This window comes from Anopheles arabiensis, chromosome 2 (genome assembly GCF_016920715.1).
Source record: "Anopheles arabiensis isolate DONGOLA chromosome 2, AaraD3, whole genome shotgun sequence".
Lineage (NCBI taxonomy): Eukaryota > Metazoa > Arthropoda > Insecta > Diptera > Culicidae > Anopheles > Anopheles arabiensis.
Genome location: NC_053517.1, coordinates 65201296 through 65227705, shown reverse-complemented (window position 1 = coordinate 65227705; position 26410 = coordinate 65201296). Strand labels below are relative to the sequence as shown.

The window sequence follows — 26410 nt, the reverse complement described above, 5'->3', positions numbered from 1 at the left end:
TGGATGCGGTTTGTTACCCGTCTCAAGTTACCCAAAGCGGTAAGGTCGAGATGCAGTTAAGTTACCATTTTGCCAGATTGCACATACGGGTAACTTGCACCGGAATGCATCACGTTTTAGTTTGTGTGACTTTGTTCTAGCGAACCTTAGAACTGTCGCCTTTGCAATGTGTTATGATTTTCCCCTTGCCAGATGTTATACACAATTTCATAACTCATCGGCTTAATGTCTAATAAAAGCGAAAGTGTGTGTACTAATGCAACCATCTAAATTATCTAAATCTTCAATTATAGATTCGGTATTGATAAATATTGCACACATGTTGGAGGAAACGAGTAGGGTATGTTCAAAGATCAGCAACCTGAGTGATTATGTGTTGGGTATTGGGTATACAACATGTAATTTAACGAGGTGTAAAGAGCCCGGGGCTCAGGTGCTAAATGTTTTCCACATACATTCTGCTAAACGATTGTAAAAGTGACAAACTTTTTTTCATTCCAAATCGTTACTCGTTCGAATACGAGCAGCTTCTGGGTAGAGTATGGCAATTCTGGTTCCCTGCCAGACCAGCTATAGACGGTTAATTGTGATAACATTGTTTGCAACGATGATTAGTCATCAGTGTTACGATAACGTGGATTGGCTTATGGTCAGATGTAGCTACTAGTTTAGACCATTTTCTGTCGTCACATGCAGCTGCTGACCGCTACGGCAAATGCAGGAGAAGGCAATAGAAAGTGCAGTTGTACTACATGTAGTAGTTCAATTTAATTTGATTACTAATTGATGGCTGCATTTGCATCGTTCTGCTCCCTCTGACACACGCAATGCACACGGGCAGAGGAAAACAAAGAAACCCCATTCAGCAGGGCGGAACAACAGTAGAACGAATGGAAAATATGGCATCACGAGTGGCTTCTTTATTACACCCGATGCAGTCCATTAATTGCTGGAATTATGTCTAAAGATACACGTACACCAAAATTGTTGAAAATGTCTACCGTGTGGGTAGTATTGGCAAGTTTTTTTTACATTACAGTACTGAGCGACAACCGGCTGTAAATTCATACGTGCACCAAAAATCTTTCCATTTTACTTACATGATGAGTCTTCCATTGTGAGGTCGAGAATTAGCTAGTTGTGGACGAAGTCAACTGAGCACGATAATACACGCAGGAACTACAAAATAATCGCACAGAAAATAGGGGAAAACCTTTGGCTATTTGTGAATACCGCTAGGCTATTTTTTTCTCGTTCTCGTTCCCGAAGGATGCAAATGTTTGACATATGACGTAGACGACATTTTAAATGTCGAAATGGGCCAGGTTGACCAAAAGATTTCAGTTTGACATTTGCTGACCGGCCAAACTTGGCGCAGCTACTGGCTAGAACGAATCGTCGCGCAATTCATGCAAATGTACAATGAATGAAATAAATTTGCTTACATTTTATGTGCCGAAATCATGCACAACTCTCCAAAGTAATTTGATTACATAAAGGAGAGAAAAATATGTCAACAATGTCTACAACTGAGCATCGATTGCGTGCAGACGTATCGCATCATAATCATCGAAAATACGAGAGAAATCGGGGCGTGTGAGAAGTATTGTGAGTAAAAAGGCTCAATTAAATTTTGAATTGTTATATTGGAGAGGGTTATAAATGATCTTATCCACGCTAGAAAAGATTTGCTTTCGAAGAACAGTTGATCGAGTCACATTTCCCCATGCCGATCGAGCCATCAGCTACCCGCACGCGATTGAGCGGTGGTTAGACGAGCTGTACAAGCAAAACAGATCCGGGGGGCATGAATCGGCAAATGCGGCTAGTTGTCAAATTGGCACCAGCAGAAGGCAAACAGCCAACAGACTCGGCAGGAAAAAGGTGAAGACGACTCTGGGCACCAGCGTACTGAAAGTGAATAGTGTTGTGCGAAAGGAAATGGAAAGTATTGTTGATGTAAAGTTTCCTGTGACATCGCTAGTGCCGAAAAAATGAAACCGGGGCGCTTAGTTTTATCCGGATGTATCCGGAGTACGATGGCCGAGACGTCACAATTGCAATCCTCGACTCTGGCGTAGATCCCCGGGCCAAAGGATTAGAGGTAGGTGGAGACAGAGAGAGAGCTGTGACGATCATGGGTGAGAGGAGCGCGGACCAGGAGTATCAATTTTCGATTATTCGACATTTGTTGCAAGCTCTGCCGGTATCTAACTGAACGGCTTTGTTGCACCTTCCAAATGGGCCTTTCCATTTTCATACATTAAGCTAAATGTGTCTTTGTCTATCTTTCTTTCATCTTTGTCTGGTGTCATGCGATGCTTACCGAAAAACGACGATTGAAATGGTTTAGCAAATCCCCGGCGGAGACGTTAAGGTTATCGAACGTTTTGATTGTTCCGGTTGTGGCGATGTGGATACCAGCAAAACGGTTACGGCCAGTCCAGATGGTACCATTGTGGGTCTTTCTGGTCGCAAGCTGCATCTGTCTTCCACGATGAAGTCAAAAAATGTTGCCGGGAGCGAATATCGCGTTGGACTGAAGAGTGTGCACGATCTGTCGCCGTCGCGCATTCGCGAACGTATTTTAACCGATCTGAAGGTGAAAACCTGGGACGATCGGCATAAGGTGGCAGTGAGTGAGGCGGCCCGAGAGTTGAGTGATTTCGAGGCGAAGAATCCATCCACCGGTCTCACTGTAAAGGACAAGCTGGCCAAGGAAAATCTGGAAAGCACGCTGGAGTTCTTGAACACGTGCGATAAAAAGTTCACCGATCTGAAAACGTCGTACGATTGCGTGCTGTTCCCAACGAAGGAGGGCTGGATGGCCGTCATCGATACAACCGAAAAGGGAGATCTCGAAAACGCTGTTCACGTGCTGGAGTACACCCGTTCGCATCAGGTCGTGAATTTGGATGATTTCCTGTCGGTTTCTATCAATGTGCACGACGAGGGAAACGTCTTGGAGGTTGTCGGAGTATGCTGTGAGTATGAGAGGAGAAGAGATACAAAAGAACCGGTTGAGTTATGAATTGTTTTTGTTCCTTTTTGTTGTTGTTTTGCAGCAAGCCATGGCACGCATGTGGCATCTATCGCCAGTGGCTATCATCCGGATGATCCCGAGCTTAACGGTGTCGCTCCGGCTGCAAAGATCGTGTCTCTGACCATTGGAGATGGGCGGTTGGAGTCGATGGAAACAGGAACCGCGCTGGTTCGTGCCATTATCAAGGTGATGGAGTTGTGTGAAGCAGGCCGCAAAATCGACGTCATCAACATGAGCTATGGAGAGCACGGACATTGGTCAAACTCGGGACGTGTGGGCGAGCTGATGAGTGAGCTGGTGAACCGATACGGCGTGGTGTGGGTAGCTTCGGCCGGTAACCATGGTCCAGCGCTCTGCACTATCGGTACCCCCCCAGACATTAGCCAGCCGAGTTGCGTTGGCGTCGGAGCGTATGTGTCGCCCGAAATGATGGAAGCCGAATACGCCCTGCACCAGAAGCTTCCTGGCAATGTGTATACGTGGTCTTCTCGCGATCCGTGTATCGATGGAGGATTCGGAGTGACGGTTTGTGCTCCCGGTGCTGCAATCGCTTCTGTTCCACAGTTTACAATGTCCAAGGCACAGCTGATGAATGGTACCAGCATGTCGGCGCCGCATGTAGCCGGGTCGGTAGGGTTGCTGATTTCGGGATTGAAACAAAAATCCATCCCATACACTGCATTCAGTATTAAGCGTGCTCTATGGAACACCGCCACCAAGATTGATTACGTTGACAAGTTCGCGCAAGGCAACGGATTGTTGAATGTCGGGAAAGCTTTCGATCATCTGACCACCTACTGTGGACTTATCGAGAATAAGCTACGTTTCGCCGTCACGGTCGGCAATAACAATGCGAAGGGTATTCATATGCGCCACGGCGTACTTACTAAGGTTGAAGATTTTTCCGTTAACATAGAGCCGGTAATATTTAACGAAAAATTCGCTGGTAAGTTAGAAGCGAATGTCCGTGGTCGTGAAGCTACTAAATTTAGTGAAATTTCAATTGCAGATGCAGCAGACAAGATCAACTTCAACGTACGATTAACGCTCATACCAACGGAATCGTGGATTCAGTGCGGCAACTATCTGGATCTGTGCTATTCAGCAAGAAAGATTTCCGTCAAGGTAGACCCGTCCGGATTAGCTCCGGGTGTGTATAGAGCGAGCGTGAAAGCGTACGATTCCGCATGTCCGGAAAAGGGAGTTTTGTTTGAAATTCCGGTCACCGTAGTGCAGCCGCACGTGGTTGATGCTAAAACGAATGAATTTATGCGCAGCGATTTACCAGTTGACTGCAAACCGCATACCATCATTCGGGACTTTATCCTGGTGCCAAAGTATGCGACCTGGGCTGTCATTGAGATGCGCTCGGCCGATACGAACGATGCTGTGGGTGGCAAATTTTTCCTGCATACCCAGCAGATTCTGCCGATGAAGTTCTGCAAGGCGATGGAGATGCAAAAAATATTGCCGGTCAACGGTACGGCCCCCACGGTGCAACCCGTTCGAGTAGAGGTACGTACAGGAGAATATTACATAGCTGTATCGTATAATTTCTCTAACTCCATATTTGATGCGTATTGCAGGGTGATCATATAATTGAGATTTGTATTGCCAAGTTTTGGTCTAACTTCGGAACGCTGCCATTACGCTACTCGATAAAATTCCATGGAATAAGCCCATTGAATGGATGTAAATATCTCAATACACGACGTGGGTGAGCAAATAATAATTCTAATTTATCGTTACAGCGGTAATGCATAGTGCCAGTGGAATTCATCGAATCGATTTAACCGCGCTCACTAGCGAAGAAGTCCATCCAGTAGTTTCGTTAAAAACAGCAGCTATGGTCTTGAAGCCATCTGAAACAAAAGTTACTCCACTAACGACGCGCGATGTCATCCATCCAGCAAGGCAAATCTACCAGATGCAGGTCACGTACCATCTGCATTTGACGAAGGGCTATGAGGTAGCGTTCTACACGCCACTGTTTAGCAACATTCTGTACGAGAGCGAGTTTGAATCCCAATTCTGGATGGTGTACGATACAAACAAAATGATGGTTCGCTGTGGAGACGCCTATTCCTATGATAAGTACGAAAAATTGGAAAAGGGAGACTACACCATCCGTTTGCAGGTGCGTCACGAGAAAAAGGAGCTGCTCGAGAAGCTAACGGAAGCGAACATGGTCGTTAACTTCAAGCTAGCTAGCAACAGTCTTTCCGTTGATGTGTACAAATCATACAACCACGTGCTGTCGGGTGCTAAAAAGATGACGAGCTGCTCCATGGCGGCTGGTTCGTGTCGCCCGATCTACCTGGCACCAATCCCTAGTGAGAAGCTGCAGAAAGCTGCCATGCCACCGCAGTGTTCTTGGCTGGAGGGCAGCATTACGTATGCGAAGGAGGACATCATTAAAAGTGTGTTTCGCACTGCTTCCAGTACATACTAACGGAAGGTCCTCCGGCAAAGAAAACTTCTAGCACGGCTAATGCAATCACTGGAGCCGCAAATGCCGTCACAAATACCGCAACCAATGGCAACAGTGTGGCCAATTCAGGCTCAAACGGTACCGGTAACAACGTAATCACCGCTACTAACGGAGCTACCAACGGTAGCTTGCCGAATGGAACGGCAGTGAAGGAGAACCGAAGCAAGTGGGATGAATATTGCGAAGGATTGCGCGACTATCAGACTGCACAGATCTCCAAACTGGATGCGGAAAATGCTGAAAATGTGTATCAAGCGTTGCTAAAAGATAACCCGAACCACTTGGCAGCTCACTTAGCCATGGCCGATCACTTTGATAGTGCAGATTTGAAGCAAAATCTGCCCTACACATTTACTGCATCATTTGATGGTGCAGACTCATCAGCAGCGACTCTGTTGAAGGTGAAGTTGCTACGTATCATCGAACTGGCGAGCTTAGTTGTAAAGGATATTGATCAAAATGCATTACTCGCATACTATGGAATGAAGATCGATAATCGACCAAATGCCGCCAAGATTAAGATGTATGTAGTCCTTTTCGATCGATCGTTGCCTACGTAGGCTCTATTTTTATATCTGTTGTGTCTATTTTTCTCTCTCCAGTCAAATGGACAAACAAAAGCAACTTCTACTGGACGCTTGTCAGCGAAAGTTTGTAGCATTGTGCAAACTGAAGGTATTGCAGAATGTATTCGATGCTCAAGACGCGAGTCAACCGGACTATACCGAGGAGCTAGAACAACTGTACGGCGATGTGGGCAAATTTATCGAATACACCGATTCGAAGGTACGTAGCATTGTTATCCTTATGGAACTCTTTCTAATTGATCTATTTCCCATTGACAGGTATTGCTGCTTACCATTTGGCATGCGTTTTCTCTGAAGCAGCACGGCCGTATGCTAAAGTATTTAAACAAACTGTACGAAGAAAAGCTTAGCCGCGATATACTGGAGGAAATACTTACCGTTGTTGATGAGAAAAAGTGGTCACACGTACGTAAGCAGCTTTCAAAAATAATTGTATCATCAAATCCTCAGGGCTATCGACCATTCTAAAATGGCACACCGTTCTAAAACTGATGCCTGTTTTATACAGCGATAATTGATTCGTCATTTTCTTATGCACTTTGTGTTTAATTCGCTGCTTCGTCGTGTTTGGTGAAAGCGGTTTTGATTTGTTACATTACGGAACATGCGGAATTAAATTTTAGAAAATAGGTGCGATCTAAATTTTGCTGAATATCCTTCCATTTGCTGAAGAGCCGCCTGGTAATGAAATTCTTTCCAAAAGTTCGCTAGTAAAGTGTCGCTTGCCTGCACTGTTATGACTATATAACATTATTTTTAATTTCTACTGCATTGTTTTGCTATATACTCGACAAAAACGCCGTTTGTTCATTTTCTATGAAGGAAACAGGAAGGATTGTCAATTTTCGTGGCATCCCAAATTGAGGTCTGCTGACACTTTTAAATCCTAAGGTTTTCGCATTTAAATTTCATAACAAAACATTTACTATCAAAACACTTGTGTGTTATCTGAACAAGGAGTCTGAAAATCTGAGAAAATCGACAAAAACGTAACCTAGTTTTCTAAACTTACATACCTTGTCCCGAAAGTGTGCAAAGAACGTAATTTGCGTAGTCGCACACAAATAAAAAAATGGTACTGCCCTTAGCAGTCAGTCTCGCGATCGAAGTGTATTAATTCGCAAACAATGGCTGATGATTGATGTTCAATGAACCGGAAGTCTAGAATATTGTATTGTAAGAATTTTTGATTGCGCAACATTAACAACTCGTTCAATACGTAAAAAAACAAAAAAAAAAAAAATACATAGAAAATGATGCTGAAATTGCATTCAATTTTGTTTCTGTTTACCACAAACAAAGGTACATTTAGTGTTTCTTTCGCAATGAACACTGAAGATGAGACATCTAAAGAATATTTTTTTATGTTCATCTTCATGTAAAGAACAGTATGTTTTACGCGAAACATAGAACGAATAATGTCTAAAGATCTAAATGAATACTGTACGCCACTATAGCTTTCTGCATTTGTAACGTTTTACTATATTATTTTTCATCGAGATAACTCCACATTAGAAACGATTAACTTTGATAGAAAATACTACAGTTTCAAAAATTGACTGCCCTAGAAAAGGAATAAATGAAATAGAGATAAATAAACCGTATTAATTAAAAGTTTCTGAATACAATATTGATGAACGAATACTTCGAACGGAAGAAATAATGGACCCCCTTGCAGCAGAGAAGCAGGTAAGCAATATGAAAGAAAATCTTGAAATGTTTTAAACGCAACACATTCAAATGTGGGTTATTCAAATTTAATATGGAATTTAATATAGAACAAATTAGGATCCGCTATACAAGGAGTTACCGAACGATCTCACTACCCGGCTGCGAGTCAAGATCACCAGACTTTGGTGGAATAACTATATCAATCGTATAATGACATCGGACGGTCCAGTACGAGTACACCTTTCTGGCTGCTCTAAGATAAATGAAGCGGGATAGGTCTGCGTCAATGTGGCAAGATCCATTTCTCCATTAAGATCGACATAACTGATAGCAACGACGTCGATCTGAGTTGAAACCTTGGCAATTACGGACTCTTCTGCAGCCTGTGAAGGCCGAGTGTGGGTAAGTAAATGATAATGCCACATTCATTAAAGATACAATTTAACGGATTCGGTTGTTTGATGCCAGTCAAATATCCCACTCTTTCTTATGTACAGTGGAATACCTCACACCGACACAAATGGATCTAAATTGTGTTTTTTAAATAAAAAAAAACTAAAACAATGACAAACAAATAGTACTTACTTACTTATCCGGCGCTACAACCGCTTTGCGGTCTTGGCCTGCCTCAGGAGTGTCCGAAACCGCTCACGGTCTCGCGCCTTCGTCTGCCAGTCCGTTATCCCGGCCTTAATGGCGGACGCCTCCACGCCATCTTGCCACCTCAATTTGGGCCTACCACGCCTCCTCTGTCCTTGTGGACGGCCTAAAAAGACTTTACGGGCTGGGTCGTCCGTTTCCATGCGTATAACATGGCCAGCCCACCGGAGCCTGGCGAGCTTTATACGCTGTACGACAGTGAGGTCGCCGTACATCTCGTATAGCTCGTCATTATAGCGGCTCCTCCATTGTCCTTCCACACATACGGGGCCAAGTATCCTTCTGAGCATCTTCCTCTCGAACGCGGCTAAGAGGGTTTCGTCAGATTTGGACAGTGTCCATGTCTCAGAGGCGTATGTGAGCACTGGTACTATATAGGTACTATATAGTCCCAGCTTCGTCCGTCGCGACAGGTTCTTTGAGGTGAACTGCTTTTTCAGGCTGTAGAATGACCGGTTGGCAGCCAGCATCCTTGCGCGCAACTCAGCTTCCATGCTATTGTCGTTGCTGACCTTTCATCCCAGATAGGTGAATTGTGGGACGACTTCAAAAGTGCGTTCACCTATCTGCACGTCACGCCTACGTAGATTCTGATTATTTGTTGGCGGGCCCGCTGATGTTGCCACCATCAGTTTGGTCTTTGCCTCGTTTATCTGCAATCCGAGGTTCTCTGCCGCCTTCTCGATCCTTTGGTAGGCTTCTGCTACATAGGAGAGCCGCAGACCAATGATGTCTATATCATCAGCGTATGCCAGGATCTGGGTTGACATATAGAAGATGGTACCCGTAGTCTTCACCCTCGATTCGCGGATGGCCCTCTATAGCGCCATGTTGAATAGGAGACAGGCAAGCCCGTCCCCCTGGCGCAGACCCTTGGTGGTAGCAAAAGGTCCTGAGAGTTTTCCATCCACCCTAACCTGGCATGTGACGTTGGTCATAGTCATTCTAACCAGCCTTATCAGTTTGGCCGGGATTCCAAAAGAGCTCATAGCGTCGTACAGTTTTACCCTGGCTATGCTATCGTATGCGGCTTTGAAGTCTATGAAGAGATGGTATGTGTCGTTTTTGTATTCAGCCATCTTCTCCAAGATCTGCCGCATGGTGAAGATCTGATCAGTGGTTGATTTTCCGTTTCGGAATCCTCTTTGATAGTTTCCTACTATCTCTTCGACGTGCGGGACAAGGCGATCCTGAAGGATCAGGGAGAATATTTTATAGGCGGTATTCAACACCGTAATACCCCTGTAGTTGTTGCAGTCCAACCTATCTCCCTTCTTGTATATGGGGTAGATGATGCCGAGATTCCAATCACAAGGCATCGATTCGCTATCTCACACCTCAGTAACAATTTGATGAATCTCGTTTTCTAGTCGTGCACCTCCATTCTTGACCAGTTCGGCTGCAATTCCGTCGGTTCCGGGTGCCTTGTTATTTTTCAGCCGACGGATAGCCTTTCGTGTTTCTTCTATGCTAGGTGGCAGTAGGATGACATTATCTGCTAGTGGCGCTTCTAGCTGTTCGCTAAATTGGTCATTGAGTAATTCATCAAAGTACTGAGCCCACCGCGAGAGGACCTCTGGCTGGTTACTGACCAGATCTCCATCCTTGTTGCGACAGCAGGTTACCTTAGGTACAACGTTGTTTCGGTGACCTGCTATCGCTTGGTAAAACTTTCGTGTCGGTCCGTACGCCTCTCTGGTTTGCTCGAGTTCCCGCATGTTTTGCTTTTCCAAAGCATGCTTCTTGGAGCGGTGAACTCGTTTCTCTTCGCGTCTAAGCCGTGAATATTCCTCTGCGCATGCCCGCGTTCTATGCCGTTGCTGCATTGCTCGGTATGCAGTATTCTTACGTTCGGTCACTTGTCTGCATTCATCGTCGAACCAGCCAGATTTGGTGTTGCCACGACGTGGTGGGAGTATATTTCTTGCACAGTTTATTATTTTTGTTTTTAGAGCGTTCCACCTCTCGCTCGTAGTTTCGTATCTGTCTTCTGGTAGTAGAGACTCTTCTAAAGCGGATTTGAATTCCTGTTGGACAGCAATGTCCCTTAGAGAGTCCGTGTTGAGCCGAGCCTGCGTGTTTTCTCCGACCCCATTGGCGCGGGGGCGGGCGATTCTACAACGTATCACTAAGCCAACCAAGTAGTGATCGGAATCGATATTGGCTCCTCGATATGTTCTGACATTTAACAGACTCGACTGTCGTCGGCGGCTTATTAACACGTGGTCGATCTGGTTGAAGGGTGCGCCCACGTAATCTTGTGGATTTTTTTGCGCGCAAATTTGGTACTTCCTACAACCAGATTGTTCGCTGCGGCGAACTGGACCAATCTTCTACCATTATCATTACTGTGCTCATGCAGACTGTGACAGCCAGTGTATTGGCGGTACATTGGCTCCCTACCGACTTTTGCGTTGAAGTCCCCCAGGATGATTATGAGGTCATGCCTGGGGCACGCATCTACAATTCTAGCGAGGCGGCCGTAAAAAAGGTCCTTCTCCTCTTCCTCTTTATCTTCGGTAGGGGCGTGAACGTTTATGAGGCTTATATTAAAGAATTTGCCTCGCATGCGCAGGGTGCATAGCCTATCGTTTATAGCCTTGAAATCCATGATTGCGGGTTTCAACCGGGGACCTACGGCGAAACCCGTTCCGAGCACGCGGTGGCGGTCGTGGCAGCTGTAGTATATGTCGTAGCAATGCTTACCACGCCTGTTGTGCACACCGTTCCCTAGCCACCGAATCTCTTGTAAAGCTACGAGGTCCATGCTCAGTGTGGCTAGGGCATCATCAAGTTTTTTCAAGGCTCCGGCTTCGCTTAGAGTGCGTACGTTCCATGAGCCCATTTTCAGAGTAGTCCGGGGGCATTGCGTATGGTCGGTATCGGGATGTCCGTTTCGAAAATTTCTGTGGCTTTCCGTAGTCGTTGGTTCATGGGACTGGGTGACTGGCCCCGCGCCCACGTGACCGTTTTGTTTAGCGTCGGGTTGCCCCCCCGACGTTCAGGCACCCAGTTTCCCGGGATACCCACCCCCCTCCTGGTTCGCCATGTGCCACCATCCGCCCAAGGGGTTGGGTCAAGCCCGTGTACCCAAGCTTGGATATGTGGTGACACATGTTACCACTCTGCACGGCGAGGACGTGTCGGAATAGGAGTTGGATGGGAGAGCCTGTATTATCCCTCAATGGGGCTTCGGATCCCATCCCATTACAATATCTTCTAATTTGTTTGTACTAGTTAATTTGGCCCGGTTACAGGGTTATGCAAGATAATTTCTATGGTATATAATAACCTGCAGGCAACGGATTTCTTAAAATACAACGCAAATTCCATGTGGTTTTTAATTCCAAGTGATGCATTAATCCCAAACCCATGTAATCCTGAAGTTTTATAGAACTTATTCTGGTGCTGGAACTAATTCCATTCCCGTAAAGGTATTATAATTAGTCATGAACCTGATCGTGGAACGGATCCTAACCCCTTACTGATCCTAACCCCTTACTGATCCTTTTTACTAATCCTGATCCATTCCGGTCGGGAAGTTGATCCCATTCCCATACCGGATCTGAAAAATATCTTGACCCTTAGGGTAAACGTACCTATAGTAGTGTAGTAACAATAGTGGTAGTATGGCTCTAAAATGTGATAATAAGATTATTAAGAACAATTAACTTATTTATTTCATTGTTTAATGTTCTCTGTTCTTTTAAAAAAGGCTATAAAAGTTAAATTGGGCCATTGCAGTGATAGAAACACAACATATTTTGTGAAATGTGTCAACTTTCTTCCAAAATCCTTAGGATTTCAAAACTCATATTTTTGCTAACGTTTCAAATGACCACATAACAATGCAATTATTATTTTTTTGACACAACTTTCGTGAAATGTTATTGATTTACTAATATTTATTGCCTTTTGACCATATTTTCGCATTTTTATTTGTTTTCTTTTTACCATAGTGCCATTATAGGTACAAAAATCAGCCATGTTGCTATAGTGGTCATAAATATTAAATTAGTAAAAACCGAACATTTTAGATTTTTTCCGCGATATTGTTAACATTTCGTATTGTTTACACTAAAATAAGCACTGGAAATGAGTTTCCTGTAAGTAATTTACCAAAAAAGTCAAAAATTCGTATATTCAACTGAGTGAATAACCGACTTCGAATCAAGCTTTCTCTTACTGGTTTTTAAAGACTACAGTTATAAAGTTTTTTAGTTAATATTTCAATCACTAATCACACTTAATACATTTTTACGATCAAATTATGTAAGAAAACAATATTATGGATGTGATTGTTACTATTCATTTGAAAACAGCTTCAAACTAAGTTCCGTGTGTATTATACACAGTTTTTAGGTATCTTTGTTTACCAACACGATAGTAACACAATACTACGACTATAGGAACCATACCACCATTATAGGTACAACGAAGCAGTCACAAAAATATACCTTTTTCATAAATTTGTTGTGTTTGATGGTTAAAATGCTTTTGATTGCGAAGATAAAACATATTCCCATTGCTTTCTGTTAAAATATTCATAAATTTACCTTCCTGACACTTTAAATCTATTAAAGTACATTTGTACCCTTACATTGATATTTTTACCCTACCGGTACTTAAATTGTATATATATATATATCGGTATAACAGCTCCAAAAACAGATCATGATTCCTAGCCCAGATACTGCTTCCTTATATATTTCGGGACCTGAATAGTACCTGAATCTGATTCACTAATCGAACCACCCAGTCCAATTTTCCTATTTTTATCCTGGACCGTCCCATGGACCGTCGCCCTAATCAAGGATTAACTATCCGGCTAAGTGGTACTAAGTATCGAAAGCCTGTATAGACCGGCATGTCCTGTTACTCCTAAAAGAAGGTTATTTGTTTCAGTTACTTTTTCGTATAAATGTTTTCGCAACGTTTTCATACATCCGGATCCAGTTCTTTGAACCACTGATTGGAACATTTTACTTACATGTAGTAGAAGACATTCTTTAGCTTTGCTCAAACCAAAAATTAGGCCCATGCATAGAAAAAAGACCACGGAAAAAAGTTCAATTATTCAATTCTGACTGTAATTTGTATCATTGTTCTCCATACGTTTCAAAATACCAAAAACTAAGTCAGCGTTGCGTTTTCTATAGTCGATGTGGTTGCCATTGTATGGATGTAAACTAAGCAAAAAACATCCAAGCTACCGCTGGAAAGTAAAGCTGATCAGCCTTTACTAGAATTTTATAATAGAGATTATAAGCACATTATTATTTTTTAAATCTTGTTATGCTTGAGGAAAAGAGCTTCCCGCATAATAAGCTTTTCGTATAACGAGTGAGTCACTAGAACGGATTAAACTCGTTGTGAGGGGTTCCACTGTATTTGAAGATATTCAATCATTTGAAAACTAATATGCACTACTACTACTGTTTATCATTTTCTACTATTTGTTATCATCTAATTGTGAATGATAGTGAACTATTTGTGATTTGTTCTTTCTTTTGCTTTATTTTTTGGAGAGTCTTTGAGAACCTGTTTGGCCTGATTCCCTCCTTTGGATTTTGTACGCTACTTTACACTGTTTTCCTCCTCAGTTTTCAATGTGAACAGCATTATTCAAAACATGCAAGATGTTTTTCGACAACTGTTATTACTTGATTACCTATTAAAGATAGGTTAACGCACGCAAGTCGTCACAGAATTTACCTATCTTGGGTCAAAGGTGAGCAGCGACAATAGCATGGAAGCTGAGTTGCGTGCAAGGATGCTGGCTGCCAATCGGTCATTCTACAGCCTGATAAATCAGTTCACCTCAAAGAACCTGTCGCGACGGACGAAGCTGGGACTATATATCACCTATATACTCACCGGTATATAGGTACTCTAGCCGGTCTATATAGTACAGTCGCCAACTCGTACGACTCAACAACATGCCCGTCATGGGTTCAATCCCCAAATAGACCGTGCCATCATACGTAGGAATGACTATCCTGCTATCCCCATAGGGGGGGGGGGGGGGGGGGGAGAACCAATTAGTCACTGAAAGCCAAGCCCACAAGTGGGTACAGGCAGGCCTTGACCGACAACAGTTGTTGAGCCATAGAAGAAGAAGAAGAATATAGGTACTCACATACGCCTCTGAGACATGGACACTGTCCAAATCTGACGAAACTCTCTTAGCCGCGTTCGAGAGGAAGATGCTCAGAAGGATACTTGGCCCCGTATGTGAGGAAGGAAAATGGAGGAGCCGCTATAATGACGAGCTATACGAGATGTACGGCGACCTCACTGTCGTACAACGTATAAAGCTCGCCAGGCTCCGGTGGGCTGGCCATGTTGTACGCATGGAAACGGACGACCCAGCCCGTAAAGTCTTTTTAGGCCGTCCACAAGGACAGAGGAGGCGTGGTAGGCCCAAATTGAGGTGGCAAGATGGCGTGGAGGCGTCCGCCATTAAGGCCGGGATAACGGACTGGCAGACGAAGGCGCGAGACCGTGAGCGGTTTCGGACACTCCTGAGGCAGGCCAAGACCGCAAAGCGGTTGTAGCGCCGGATAAGTAAGTAAGTAAGTTATTATTTGTGACAGTTTGATTGTTAAAAAAACAGTGTAAGACAATGTAAGGATGTTTGGAAATCATCAGATCTAAAATCACCTTTTATAGAAAATAAGCACTTTAAATCATCCAACTACTACACAAATGCAGATTTGAAGTTTTTTGAATGAAAATGTATGTACAAATGCCATGAATTTCGATAATACACCCCAGATGACGAATGATACCAGTAATTGTTGAGAAATGTTGAGTGAAAAGTAACATAACTGTTTAATTAATTCAAGCACTCATAACGAATACCGAGTAGCGAAGGAAACAGGACTATTGGTTTATGAATTATTACTATGTGACGTTCGATTTGTTCCATCAGCCGTTAACAGTGACACGGATAGCATCGGCCTTCAAAACGATGGCCCTGGGAAGGGGGGAGGAAGAAGAACTCGCACCATTTGCTTTGCGTAATGGGCATTTGCATGAAAATGCAACGCCCCGGATACTAGAACACAAAAGCAGTAGCAAAAGGGGACGTACAAAATAGTGGCAAAGTATTGCAGTTGGTAATAGCAGCTCAAGAGACATGAGAGTCGGTGCAGCTGCGGTAACAGTGGCCCGGTCCTACCAACGTCCACTTCACGTAGCCAGCAAAAGAGGCTCCGTTGAGGGTTGCTTTCCGCTTTCCTTTCAGTGACAGTCCGTGCGGTTTGTCATGAGGCGCGGTATGGTTTTAATGATCGTCTTGCTTTTGCTTATTTGTATACTTTTTTACACATCCATTCCCGGGATGGTGGTTTGGGGTGGGTTCGGTGGCCACATTCACCCAGAGTTCACTTGTAATGAGGGAGTGGGAGGGGGTGGGAGTAGGGTGGCTTATTTCTTTGCGCACAGTTGTTGCAGGCAGAACGAATGCCCTGCCCGTACTATGTCAACTGCATCGCCAGATCATTCCAAAGGGAGAACAGGCGTGAGACACATACAGTGAGACACAGTCGAAAATGAAAAGTTTCACTCAGTGCACAACACGTATTGCTTGTGTTCGCAGCTAGGAAAGCATCGGGAAACCATCGTCAACTGAACATTCCGCAGTGTCCGGTCAGTGTTGTTTTTCGGTTAGTTGAAGAATATACTTCTGTTCGCTTATCTATCGGCGCTGGACGTTTGTTGGTGTAAAACATATTTGTTTGTCATTTTAGTGATATTACTTTACAAGCTTTCTTTCTTTCTTTTTTTTGTGGGCGGCTTAGAACTTCAGTTACCAAAGCAACGGTCAGCTGATTATACAGCCACCTGCCTCTCAATTTGTGGAAGCTGTAGAGGAATACCTGTTGCATTTTTCAGTGGTCAGTTGGTTGCATTGCCAAGGTGGTGGGAAAAGCTTTCAGCGAAATGATGTGTTGCTTCGTCGGTTTTAAGGAATGGAATGTTGATACGTATTAAGGCATTTCCGGGAAGTGCACGGTGGGTGGCAAATGGGTTTGTTGTGTTGTTTGAATAGCAGGACCATCATTAGTAGAATTACTTTCTTGGCTGTGTGGTGAAACATCGTCATGCAGCAACAATAGTGTATCAAAGAACCGCAATTTACCTTCATTGTTTTTTATACTCTTTTTGTACGAACAAAACGAAAAATGTTATAAAATAATTTTTGTACATATTTCAATGTGCCTCTCCTCAACTACAGTTTATATGAACTGTTACGTTTAGACTGTTACGTTTCATATAAAATGCACATCGAGGAAGGGCTCAAAATAGCGGAGTCGATTCGACTTCTGTTCAGTTACGATTATCGATTGAAACAACTTTCTTGTACCATGCAGTGTCAATATGCATTTTTGAAAAGAAGGAACTGCATTTGTGTTGAATGGGTGAATAATTCATCCTAATAACTGCGTCATTGGAGAATGATATATGTGAATTAATATCGATATCGGGCTGATACGATCATCGATGAAAAATAGAGAACAGCAAAGAGTCAGTCCTCGAGTGATGTCAGGGTTTTTATCTAACTTTACAACGTAACGTTTGTATCGATTTTATTAACACTGTTTAATGCTACAATTAACTGTATTTATAGGGCCAGTGCAGTGCTAATTATTGCTACAATTTTTCCTAGAGGATAAGAGAATTACAGATGAATTTAATTTTAATTTGAGTCTACTATGTAGCCGTGCATTAGCTATTTGTAAGTGTGCGTGTATGTTTGTGTTGGTATGTGTGCCTGTTTGATACATTTAAAGTGCAATTTACCGCAGCAGCAATCTTGGTCAGTATCGAAACTGCAGCACAAGTGAACTGAACGTGATATTTACATAAATGATGGTTCCACTCGATCCTATGGGACCACCTGTAGTCAACGGTGGTAATGGCAGTGGCACCAATGGTGGTGCAGATGCATCGGGAATAGCAAATAGTTATGGCATTGCAACCATCAGTACGAACGCGTCGTTTCGGAGGCGCGATGACGAATATCGGAACAAAATAATGGGAAGTAAGTGTCCTTCTGCTGAGTGGCAAAAAAAAAGATCGATGGTTTGAAATCGTTTCAGCATTTTACAACAGAACTGAACATCAGCCCGCAGTCCATCCGATTGAAATTAATCTAGTTTTTTTTTTCTCCATTCTCTTTTGTTGCTTGTTCAAAATTAAAGCCCAGGTGCGGAACTATGGTAAGTGTGTTATTTCCGTTTAGATATTGAGATGTATGCATTGAGGCGTAATGTTTATTTTGAAGTGAATAAACATTACAAAACACTCTGCTAAGAGATTGCTGTACACATGAGTTTGTGTTTGATGCATAGTACATGTATAAATTGTAAAGTATACACAAGCAGTACTTGCCGGTTTATTTGCAACAATAACTGTTGTTTTGTTTGGTTTGATGGATTTGTTTGGTTTACCGATGATTCGTTCTGCGTTTCGGAGGCTCAGTCTATACGGGACTTGAACCCATGATGTGCACGCTCCACCGTCACAAACCTAGTGCAGTTCTTGCATTTTACTTACAAGCAGCTAGACAAAGGGTTCCAAGTAGATACTGTTTACACTGATTTTCACTCTGCTTTCGATAGCGTCAATATCCATACCTTGACTAGCAAACTTTTAAAACTTGGTTTTCATATCAGCATAGTTAGGTGGCTGAATTCGTATCTGTCGCGTCGTTCAGTACGTATTAAGATTGGAGATTGCATCTCTAGTGAATTTAGCAGGGTCTCTGGTGTTCCTCAAGGCAGCATTTTAGGGCCTCTATTATTTAATCTCTTTATTAATGACATTTTTTACGCTATACCTGACTGCCCGGTGCTACTGTACGCAGATGACCTTAAAATGTACTTTCCTGTGCGTAGTTCTATTGACTGTCTCCGATTACAAGGCTTTCTTTCTGTTTTTAACCTTTGGTGTTCCTTAAACTGTTTGTCACTCAATGTTAGTAAGTGCTCGGTCATTTCGTTTACTCGTGCGAGAACTCCATTATGTTTTAATTATATTCTTTCTGACACTTTATTGCCTCGATCTGAAACTGTTAGGGACTTAGGCATTATATTAGACACTAAACTTTATTTAGACAAACAATTTGACGACGTAATTGCTAGGGCCAACAGGACTCTTGGACAAATAATTAGAAGTAGCAAAATGTTTCATGACCCTCTCTGTTTAAAATCACTTTACTGTTGCCTTGTTCGTCCTTTGATTGAGTACGCTTCAGTTGCTTGGTTTCCGGAGCAAGTTACTAGAATTGAGAGGCTTTAGAGGATCCAGCGAAAATTTACCCGTGTAGCTATTAAGCGGCTTCCGTGGAGACATAACGACGTGCTACCAGCTTATCATACGAGGTGTCAGTTGTTAGGGCTTGAAACTTTGGAAAAGAGAAGAATGGTTGCCCAAGGAATTTTTATGTTCAAACTATTAACTGGAAGAATCGATGCACCTCTATTGCTAAGTCATGTAAATTTGTATGTCCCTACTAGACCTTTAAGAACTCGACAATTTTTAATAACTGACTTTCGTTATCGTCTTTTCTGTGCTAGGGATCCGTTGTTATTAATGTCCAAGAATTTTAATTTATTTTCAAATTTTGTAGACCTGTCCTTTAGTGTACCGAAATGTACTAGCGTCATTCGAGATTGCATTACGTCTAATTTTAGGAACACATAGTTTATAAGACATTAGTTTTAATTGTGTATGTAGGCCATGGAGGCTCGATACTCTATAATAATAAATAAATAAATAAATAAATGTTACTTGGTTGTCCTGCTACGTCGATACGTAAAAAATTCAATTAATAAAAAAAACATTTTCATATTATTGTCCCTTTATCAAAGATCATATTATGAATATTCGCAATTGCATATTGCGTAGCATAAGTAGAATACGTTTTAAATCTATTCTTGCTTCATATATCTTCTGTCTGCCGTAATAATATAAAATAGTAACACATCACAGTTTGCTATCTGATAAATCCATATAATTCCATTCCAGTCCTAACGCATACTAATTAATAGAACATTTTCGATTAAAAACTAAAATCTATGGTTATGAGCTATACTTTAAATGTCATATTTGAGTTTGAGTCCACTTCAATATCAGTTATTTTACATGATCCATACAAGATAATACTAAACAATAAGTGTTTAAATAAGTATATTAAATATTTGTCACTTTATTTGAAATAAAGTTGGTCTTTCGTGGACACATTCGTTTCGTATAGCTTAGAGTGTAAACTATGATTAGGCCTGAATTTTGTGTAATCGATCCCCCACATTGAGTTCGTTGATTTTCTGTACTGCGTAGAATTTAAGCGTAGATTACAGATGCCTTTCTTTCACACTACCGTGCAAATCTCTAAAAGCACTCGTAGCTAGTGGTCATACGACGGTTTACCCTGGCAGATAACAGAAAGCGTTTCCGCATTACAAACTGGTCAAATGGCAGGATTTCCGAACCAGTTTCGCTCAATCCAGATGCGAACAGTGCGGGACGACAGTACTTATTGGCATTCAATTGGAAAAAAGTCACAATCGCAAAGCGAAGAAAGCACGCAACTTTCCACGACTCACTCTGCACTCAACACCTTCAAGATGCGGTCACCGTGCCTTGCTCCATAATATGGTGCTTGGTCACGGTGGGGGCAATCCTCTCTCTGTAGTAAGAGCGGTGTTGGGGAAGTAATGAGGTTCAGGTTACAACGGTCGCACGCTGACGGAAATGTTTTCTGAGGATTGTGGGTACCTTAAGTCGTTGTAGCAACAAGAAACCATTAGCAGTAGAAAAAAACGTTCTTGTTATGTGCTTACCAGTCGGGTTTGCCATTGGTATGGCACAAAACGGGAGAGTTTTTAAGGAAACTTCATCAGCCATTGTGCCTTTGTTGGGATTGGTCGGTGGTTTCGCTTTTGCCAACCATGTCCATGAGTTTCGTATTCCTGCGTGAACTTCGGTTTCTTTTAGGGGAATGTTACGATTAATTCAATGATATGCGTCAAATATTTTTTCTTGACATTCAATAATGGAAATCAATTCGGACAGAAGCGAGAGCTTTTTGTTAATGGCGTATCGCTACATTTGCATACTCACTTTGCATGGTTATGTACATTAGTGAAAGTGGTCTGGGAGTTCAACCGTTACCAATAGGGAACACATAAAAAACACATGGTAACTCGGCCACAATACAAGCTTCATTATACTTATTACAGATCTGTCTTTATAAATGATTGTTGAGGAAATTATTTTGGGAAATCTGAGCTTTGAATGTCTCCAAAATCATCAGCTCCCTTTTTTAAAACACATTGGCTATTCAAAGACAATATCTGATAAACCAGTTCATTAATTGAAATTTTTGGTAAAGCAAGAAGTGGAAGAGCCATTTTCAAAAGAACTTTCCAATCTCATTTTTAAATTTGTAAACTAGAGTAAATGCAATAACACTTTCTTGCACAGCACCAACAAGATGTAAGGAAAAGGAAATTAACTTCAGCCCAATGTGCTTGAGGCAGTGCTGAGGACACTCTCCAGTCCGTTGGTTTGATCTTGTGACTCTGAAGTTCTCTGAAGGGTTGCAGGGTAATCAAAAAGCATTCCTAAGGATTGACTGGCGTAAAAATCGGTTGGAGTTGTAGGATGCTTATTCGAGCCTTGCGGCAGAATTCATTATCGTCTTATCGCAATTTGTCATCGTTGAGGGCTACGTCGTATTTGTGGGGTAAGACAGCATCCAAGCTGCGAACGGGACGGAACGGGCTTATGAACGATAGCCGGGAAAATCAATAAAAACTTCAGTATCTGGATCAAGTGTAGCTTATATACACTGCACAGAGTTGACCTATCACTTTCATCCAAAACTGCAACCCATCCGGCACACTACACTAAAGAAGGTCATGGTTTTAATTGAACACTCAACCTTTATGTGCAGCCTTTTCCTCCAATAAACTAAGCTGCTCGTGTATACTGTGTCGTGGGTAGGTTTTTGATGTGGCTCTACTAATACAAAAAATGATGAATGAAGCACGATTAATGACGAAAAGCATGTTTAAAAAACATACTCTTGAAAAAAAGAAGGAAAATGTGATGAAATACGTCAAAAGCTTTAGCTTTTTATATCCTTTGGCCAGGCTGACCTCGTCCACGTTCTATGGTGGCTAGCATTTAGGGAAAACAGTTTCAAGTCGAGTTTCAACATTCAACACAAGTATGCTACGTGCGGCTTTTGCTGCAACAAGCTCCAGATTTCTTCACATTCCCGGTGTCATGCGAGCGCGGCATCACGTTTCAAACTTTTATCGTTCACTAGGGACACGGTAGAATCTTGTAGGTTCTTATAGACCTTACCTTGAGAATAAAAGAAAAGTGTTTGTACGATTTCATTGCAAATAAGCACCGCAAGAGAGGAAAGTGATGGTAGGGAAGTTTCAACTGTGTTGCGAGACATACAATTATGAAGAGTTGTTTTGTTGAAACCTGTGCGGGTTATTCGGATTCGGAAATTCATTTCGAGGCTATCGCATTCACCGCTGTCAGATTGGGAAAGATGGCCTTATGAAATGAAAAATGTAGAAACTTAGTTTTGACATGAAGGGGTGAAACATCGTTTCAAGATATCACTCGCTAAACATTCATGTTGTTTAATAAAGTTTGAATCATCATATAAAACGTTCCTTAGGTACGGAATTGCGCGGTTCCGTAGTACATTCGTCATCCTGCACGATTTAACAACATGCCCGTTGGTGGTTCAAGCTTCATATGGTGGACCGTTCGGCAAATTCGAATAGTTCGCAAATGAAGGCGATTATTCATGTTTTTTTTATGAAAACAGCACACAAAAACTGATAAATATTACAGTAGTACTATTTATTTTTACATAATTTCATAATGTTATTTGTAGTATCAATCGGCAACTATAACACGAATTACTCATTGTTTCAATGAATAAAAATTAATGTAGTAATGTTTAAAGACTACACAAGCTTTACTAGATATTAGAAGAGTCATTCTTACGGAGTGAAAGTTTTTACAAAATAAATGGTCGTTGTTGACGGTGGTTGTAATTTGTTAAACAATTTTACACCGATGAAAAGTGATGGAATATTTTACGCCATGGATGGAACGAGCAATGTTCGTATTAAGTGCTACAGGATCACACTTTACAAATTGCTTGTCTCATCCAAACCATCATTCGCTGCACGGTGTCTGCTGTCGGCAAAGAGTGATTGGTTTAAAAATTAATTTTTCCAAGCTGTCGAGCACGTGTGACGCATTTACCAGGCAGAGCTTTGCTGAACACCAACATTAGCTGAACAGCCACTGAACGGCCGCTGAATAGAAATGTGTCGGTGTCGATGTCAAACCGCTTTACGACGGGACACAACACACAACGGCAGGATCACATCACCCGGTCGTGTATCAAACTTTTCCCTCATCAGGGAATTTGGTGGCAAAAAACGTGTTCGTTCGAAATGTGCGCAGGGGTAGATGTGTTTGGTTTTGCTTGCTCTTGCTCCAGGAAAATGTAGCGCTCTTTATCATCCGGTCATGCTTCAATCTTCCTGCTTGTGGATAACGCGATGCTAATTATGAGGACGCATGTGGTTGGCGTTTTCGCACGATATAATTCATAATTAACGTCAATCGTTTGTACAACAATGTGATTGGCATCAAACTAACAAAACATAGAGTGCAGAAAATGAGAAACAAGTGTCAGTGTAGAACTACATACGGAACGGATTTAAATACAATCATGCCAACTTTATCTGAATGGATTAGAACGGATTGACTAATGGTTTTTGTTTATGTCCTCATTAATCTTTGACTGCGAAAGTAATTTGGTCATTTTATGAAAAATAGATAAACCTCATCACTTATCAAGTTATACCCTTTTTTAACTTACGTATGTTTAAAAACACACTCTAAGGCTCCAATTCTAAGGTTTTTGCTTTAAAATCTGTATAGATATACAGATTTGTTGAGTAATACACAATTAATGGATTTTCATTTAAATATTTTATATAACGATTAATATAAAACTCAAAATCACGATTCCATGCTTTACTTCATTAAAATAACTGATATCGTTTAACAAAAAACTTGATTGTTTACGAATTTACCAACCTCCGACCAACATGATGATTCAAAAATAGGTCAGCAAACATGTTTCGTTGCCTCCAGTCAAATCAATCAGATTGGGCCAAACACGTACGTGTACGTATACTGGTCAAAATTTCATGCTCGTCGTCTGTAAACTATTATGTCTGTTACGCATATACGCTTCCCTTGCATGCGCTCTGAGAGATAACAAAAATGTACAACGCGGTACAAAAATGTCCAACCAGCAATGTCGACCATACCACGCGGATGCGCCATACCTAGATGAAATATTTTGAATCGTTCAAAGTTTTGTTGTTGTTTTTCATATAAAAAATGTAGTGACAATTTTAAGCATACATACCAAGCATGTAATATTTACCCCAAAACACACACACACAAACTGCCACACAGATATCATCACAAGTTTAATAGGATCAGTGGTCCCGCAGGAGAACACGTAAAGGATTTTACCATACAACGGTCCACGGTGGGAAACAGTGATTGCGTCGGGTGCGAAGCGTGACGGTGAGGCAGACTTTAAGTAAACTCTGCCGTATTTTCTTACACCGCCCTTCGCAAACGGTCAGATTCCGCAATTTCTGAAATGAGAAATGAAACGGGAAAACTGTTTTATGACACCAACTTATACAGTCCATTTTGTACGTGTAGCCGTTAAGTGAGACTGTGTGCGTGTGTGACAGAGAAAATGCGACAGTGTGTGACAGTCCGTTCCTTCATAGCTTCACGGAGAGAGAGAGACGAGCCGAGAGTTAGCGAATGAAATAAAAGTTGTAAAAAAAGCTGAGAATGTGACGCCTGTGGTGGGCGGTGGAACCGACCACAGACCACTGTTGCTGCCGAGAGTGGGGTTTTTGTTAGCGACTCAGCGGACATCAGAAATCATGCGGATGATTAGTGGGTTTGGCTCATGGCGCAACGCTGGGATGGGTAATACAAAGATGAAGAAACACCAGAAGGGTGGCATGTAATAAAGCAAGCCACAGCAGATCCTACATCCGAGTTTACGGCGGGAGTGTATTATAGTTGCTCAATTCAAATCAGAATCCACCCTCGGGGGCACGAGCAATTCGTTTGGTGTAAATGATAGCCACAGGGCTGATGGGATCGTAGTCAAATGGTGCCGGAATAGCGTAAGCGATACGGCAAACACCGTGCACCGTGCACCGAGCGGCCCTTTCACGAAAGCCGCTGGAATAAAAGAAGCTAGAAAATGGGAAACGAGGAAAAAGTGTACATATTTATCTTTGCCGCTTTTTTGTCTTTCTCTCCATCCTCTTTTTACTAGAATTCGCCGGTTTGTTGGTGAATACTACTAGTCAACAAGCTATTAGCTTTGAATGGCAAAGCTTAGTGTGCTTGTGTCATGTTCGTTACCACAAAACCTAGACGCAGCGCTGGGAAAGCCTTTTACGGGAGAAGTGTTTGATGGTAGGATGGCCAGTCCCTTTTTGAGCTAAGCTGCTTGTACCAGTTACAGGTTGCTTTGGTCTTAAGCATGTAAGTCATATTGCACACTATGCACACATTCACATAGCTAAAGTGTTAGTGTTAGTGGAGAAATGCTGCGAAAAAAAAATCACATGTGTGTATGTTGATTCCAAATACCACCTACGGAGTTCTTGGTTGAAGATTCGTGTTCGGATCTCGGGCGTTTAAGAGTCTACTGCGGAGCGTGAATAATCACCACCACCGATCTTGGGATTCGTATAACGAACGCATGCGTGTCCTATGTTGAAGCTCTGGTTTGCTCGCACTTCACTAGTAATATTCATTTTTATTTCCAAAAATTGATTTCTAAATCAATTGTTAGGCTACTTACTAATTGCTGTTGTTGGTATAGCAGTTGCTTTAATCTTATATGATGTGGTAAACTATAGTTTTTTTTGTGATTGTGATTTCTTACTAATTGATGTATTTTGTGATTTCGTTAAATTTTGTTTATTTTTTCAGTGCTTTTTTGGCTAATTACAATATATTCGTGCTACATAAATTTCGTTTCGATAATCATTTGTGAAAAACTTTATTTCCTAGTAACTTATCATTTATGTATCAAACATGAGCTTTTTTTATGTATCAAAATTTTACTTAAATTAGCTTAAATAAACGTTGCAAAACACGTTCGTTAGTACCGTTTGGTAGCGAAAAGCTTTTTATGCATGATATACTGTTGTACGGTAAGATTTTGGCCATCGCACGCAAAACGCTCGGTACGCTCTGTTGTGTGCTTCCGAAGGTCCTAGTGTGCACACTTGTAGCGTGTCTTTCCGCTGTTCCTGCTGGCAGGCGACATTGTACGGGTGTTTGTCGGAAAATTGCGATAAAGAAATCGTTCGCGTGTGGAATGGAATTTCCCTCCGACTCGTTTCACTTTTCACCCTGCCCCATGGGCTGCCGGAGCGTCAGGGCAGTGGCGTGGCTCGTCGTGTTAAAAACAAATAAGAAAAGTGTACACATAAAATCACTCGCCTCGTTCACTCAAACGTTCGGTGAATCGACGTTCCTCGGTGAGTGATGGTGATGTGGGAAAAAGATACCTACGCGATACCTACACGCGATAACACGGTGTGGTTGGTGAGTACCACTTCGTATCATTTTGCTTTGGCGCTCAGCGTATTAAGGATTCTGGTGCTTTGAAATAAGGATTGAGTACCTCGGTGAACTGGAGCTGTTGCCCTGTAAGGTGGTGGATGAACGAGCGACTGAGCGACCCGAATGAACGTAGAAAACTCACCATAGCAACCGGTTGATGTGAACCGACGAAGACCTGTAGTAAGATCGGTGGAATACACACACACACACACA

At 42.1% G+C, this 26410-nt stretch overlaps 2 protein-coding genes across 3 annotated transcripts in view; both read left to right on the top strand.

Moving 5' to 3' along the window:
- The first annotated feature begins 1567 nt into the window (after nucleotides 1–1567).
- Nucleotides 1568–7744, top strand: LOC120894191 (tripeptidyl-peptidase 2). The gene is given in 10 exon segments (XM_040296626.1): nucleotides 1568–1995; nucleotides 1997–2104; nucleotides 2354–2984; nucleotides 3066–3989; nucleotides 4053–4558; nucleotides 4630–4735; nucleotides 4795–5466; nucleotides 5469–6057; nucleotides 6137–6320; nucleotides 6380–7744. Coding segments are annotated over 10 exon segments (4263 nt in total). The 5' UTR covers nucleotides 1568–1662; the 3' UTR covers nucleotides 6590–7744.
- An 8274-nt stretch (nucleotides 7745–16018) lies between these two features.
- Nucleotides 16019–26410, top strand: part of LOC120893220 (band 7 protein AGAP004871) — a 53497-nt gene continuing 43105 nt past the window's right edge. Inside the window, exons 1-3 of one of the 2 annotated variants that reach the window (XM_040294979.1) lie at nucleotides 16019–16122; nucleotides 17179–17501; nucleotides 17662–17679. In XM_040294979.1, the coding sequence (XP_040150913.1) occupies nucleotides 17327–17501; nucleotides 17662–17679 (193 nt within the window). In that variant the 5' untranslated portion in view covers nucleotides 16019–16122; nucleotides 17179–17326. The remainder of the gene's footprint in view (nucleotides 16123–17178; nucleotides 17502–17661; nucleotides 17680–26410) is intronic. The other variant, XM_040294980.1, reaches the window with a different exon arrangement.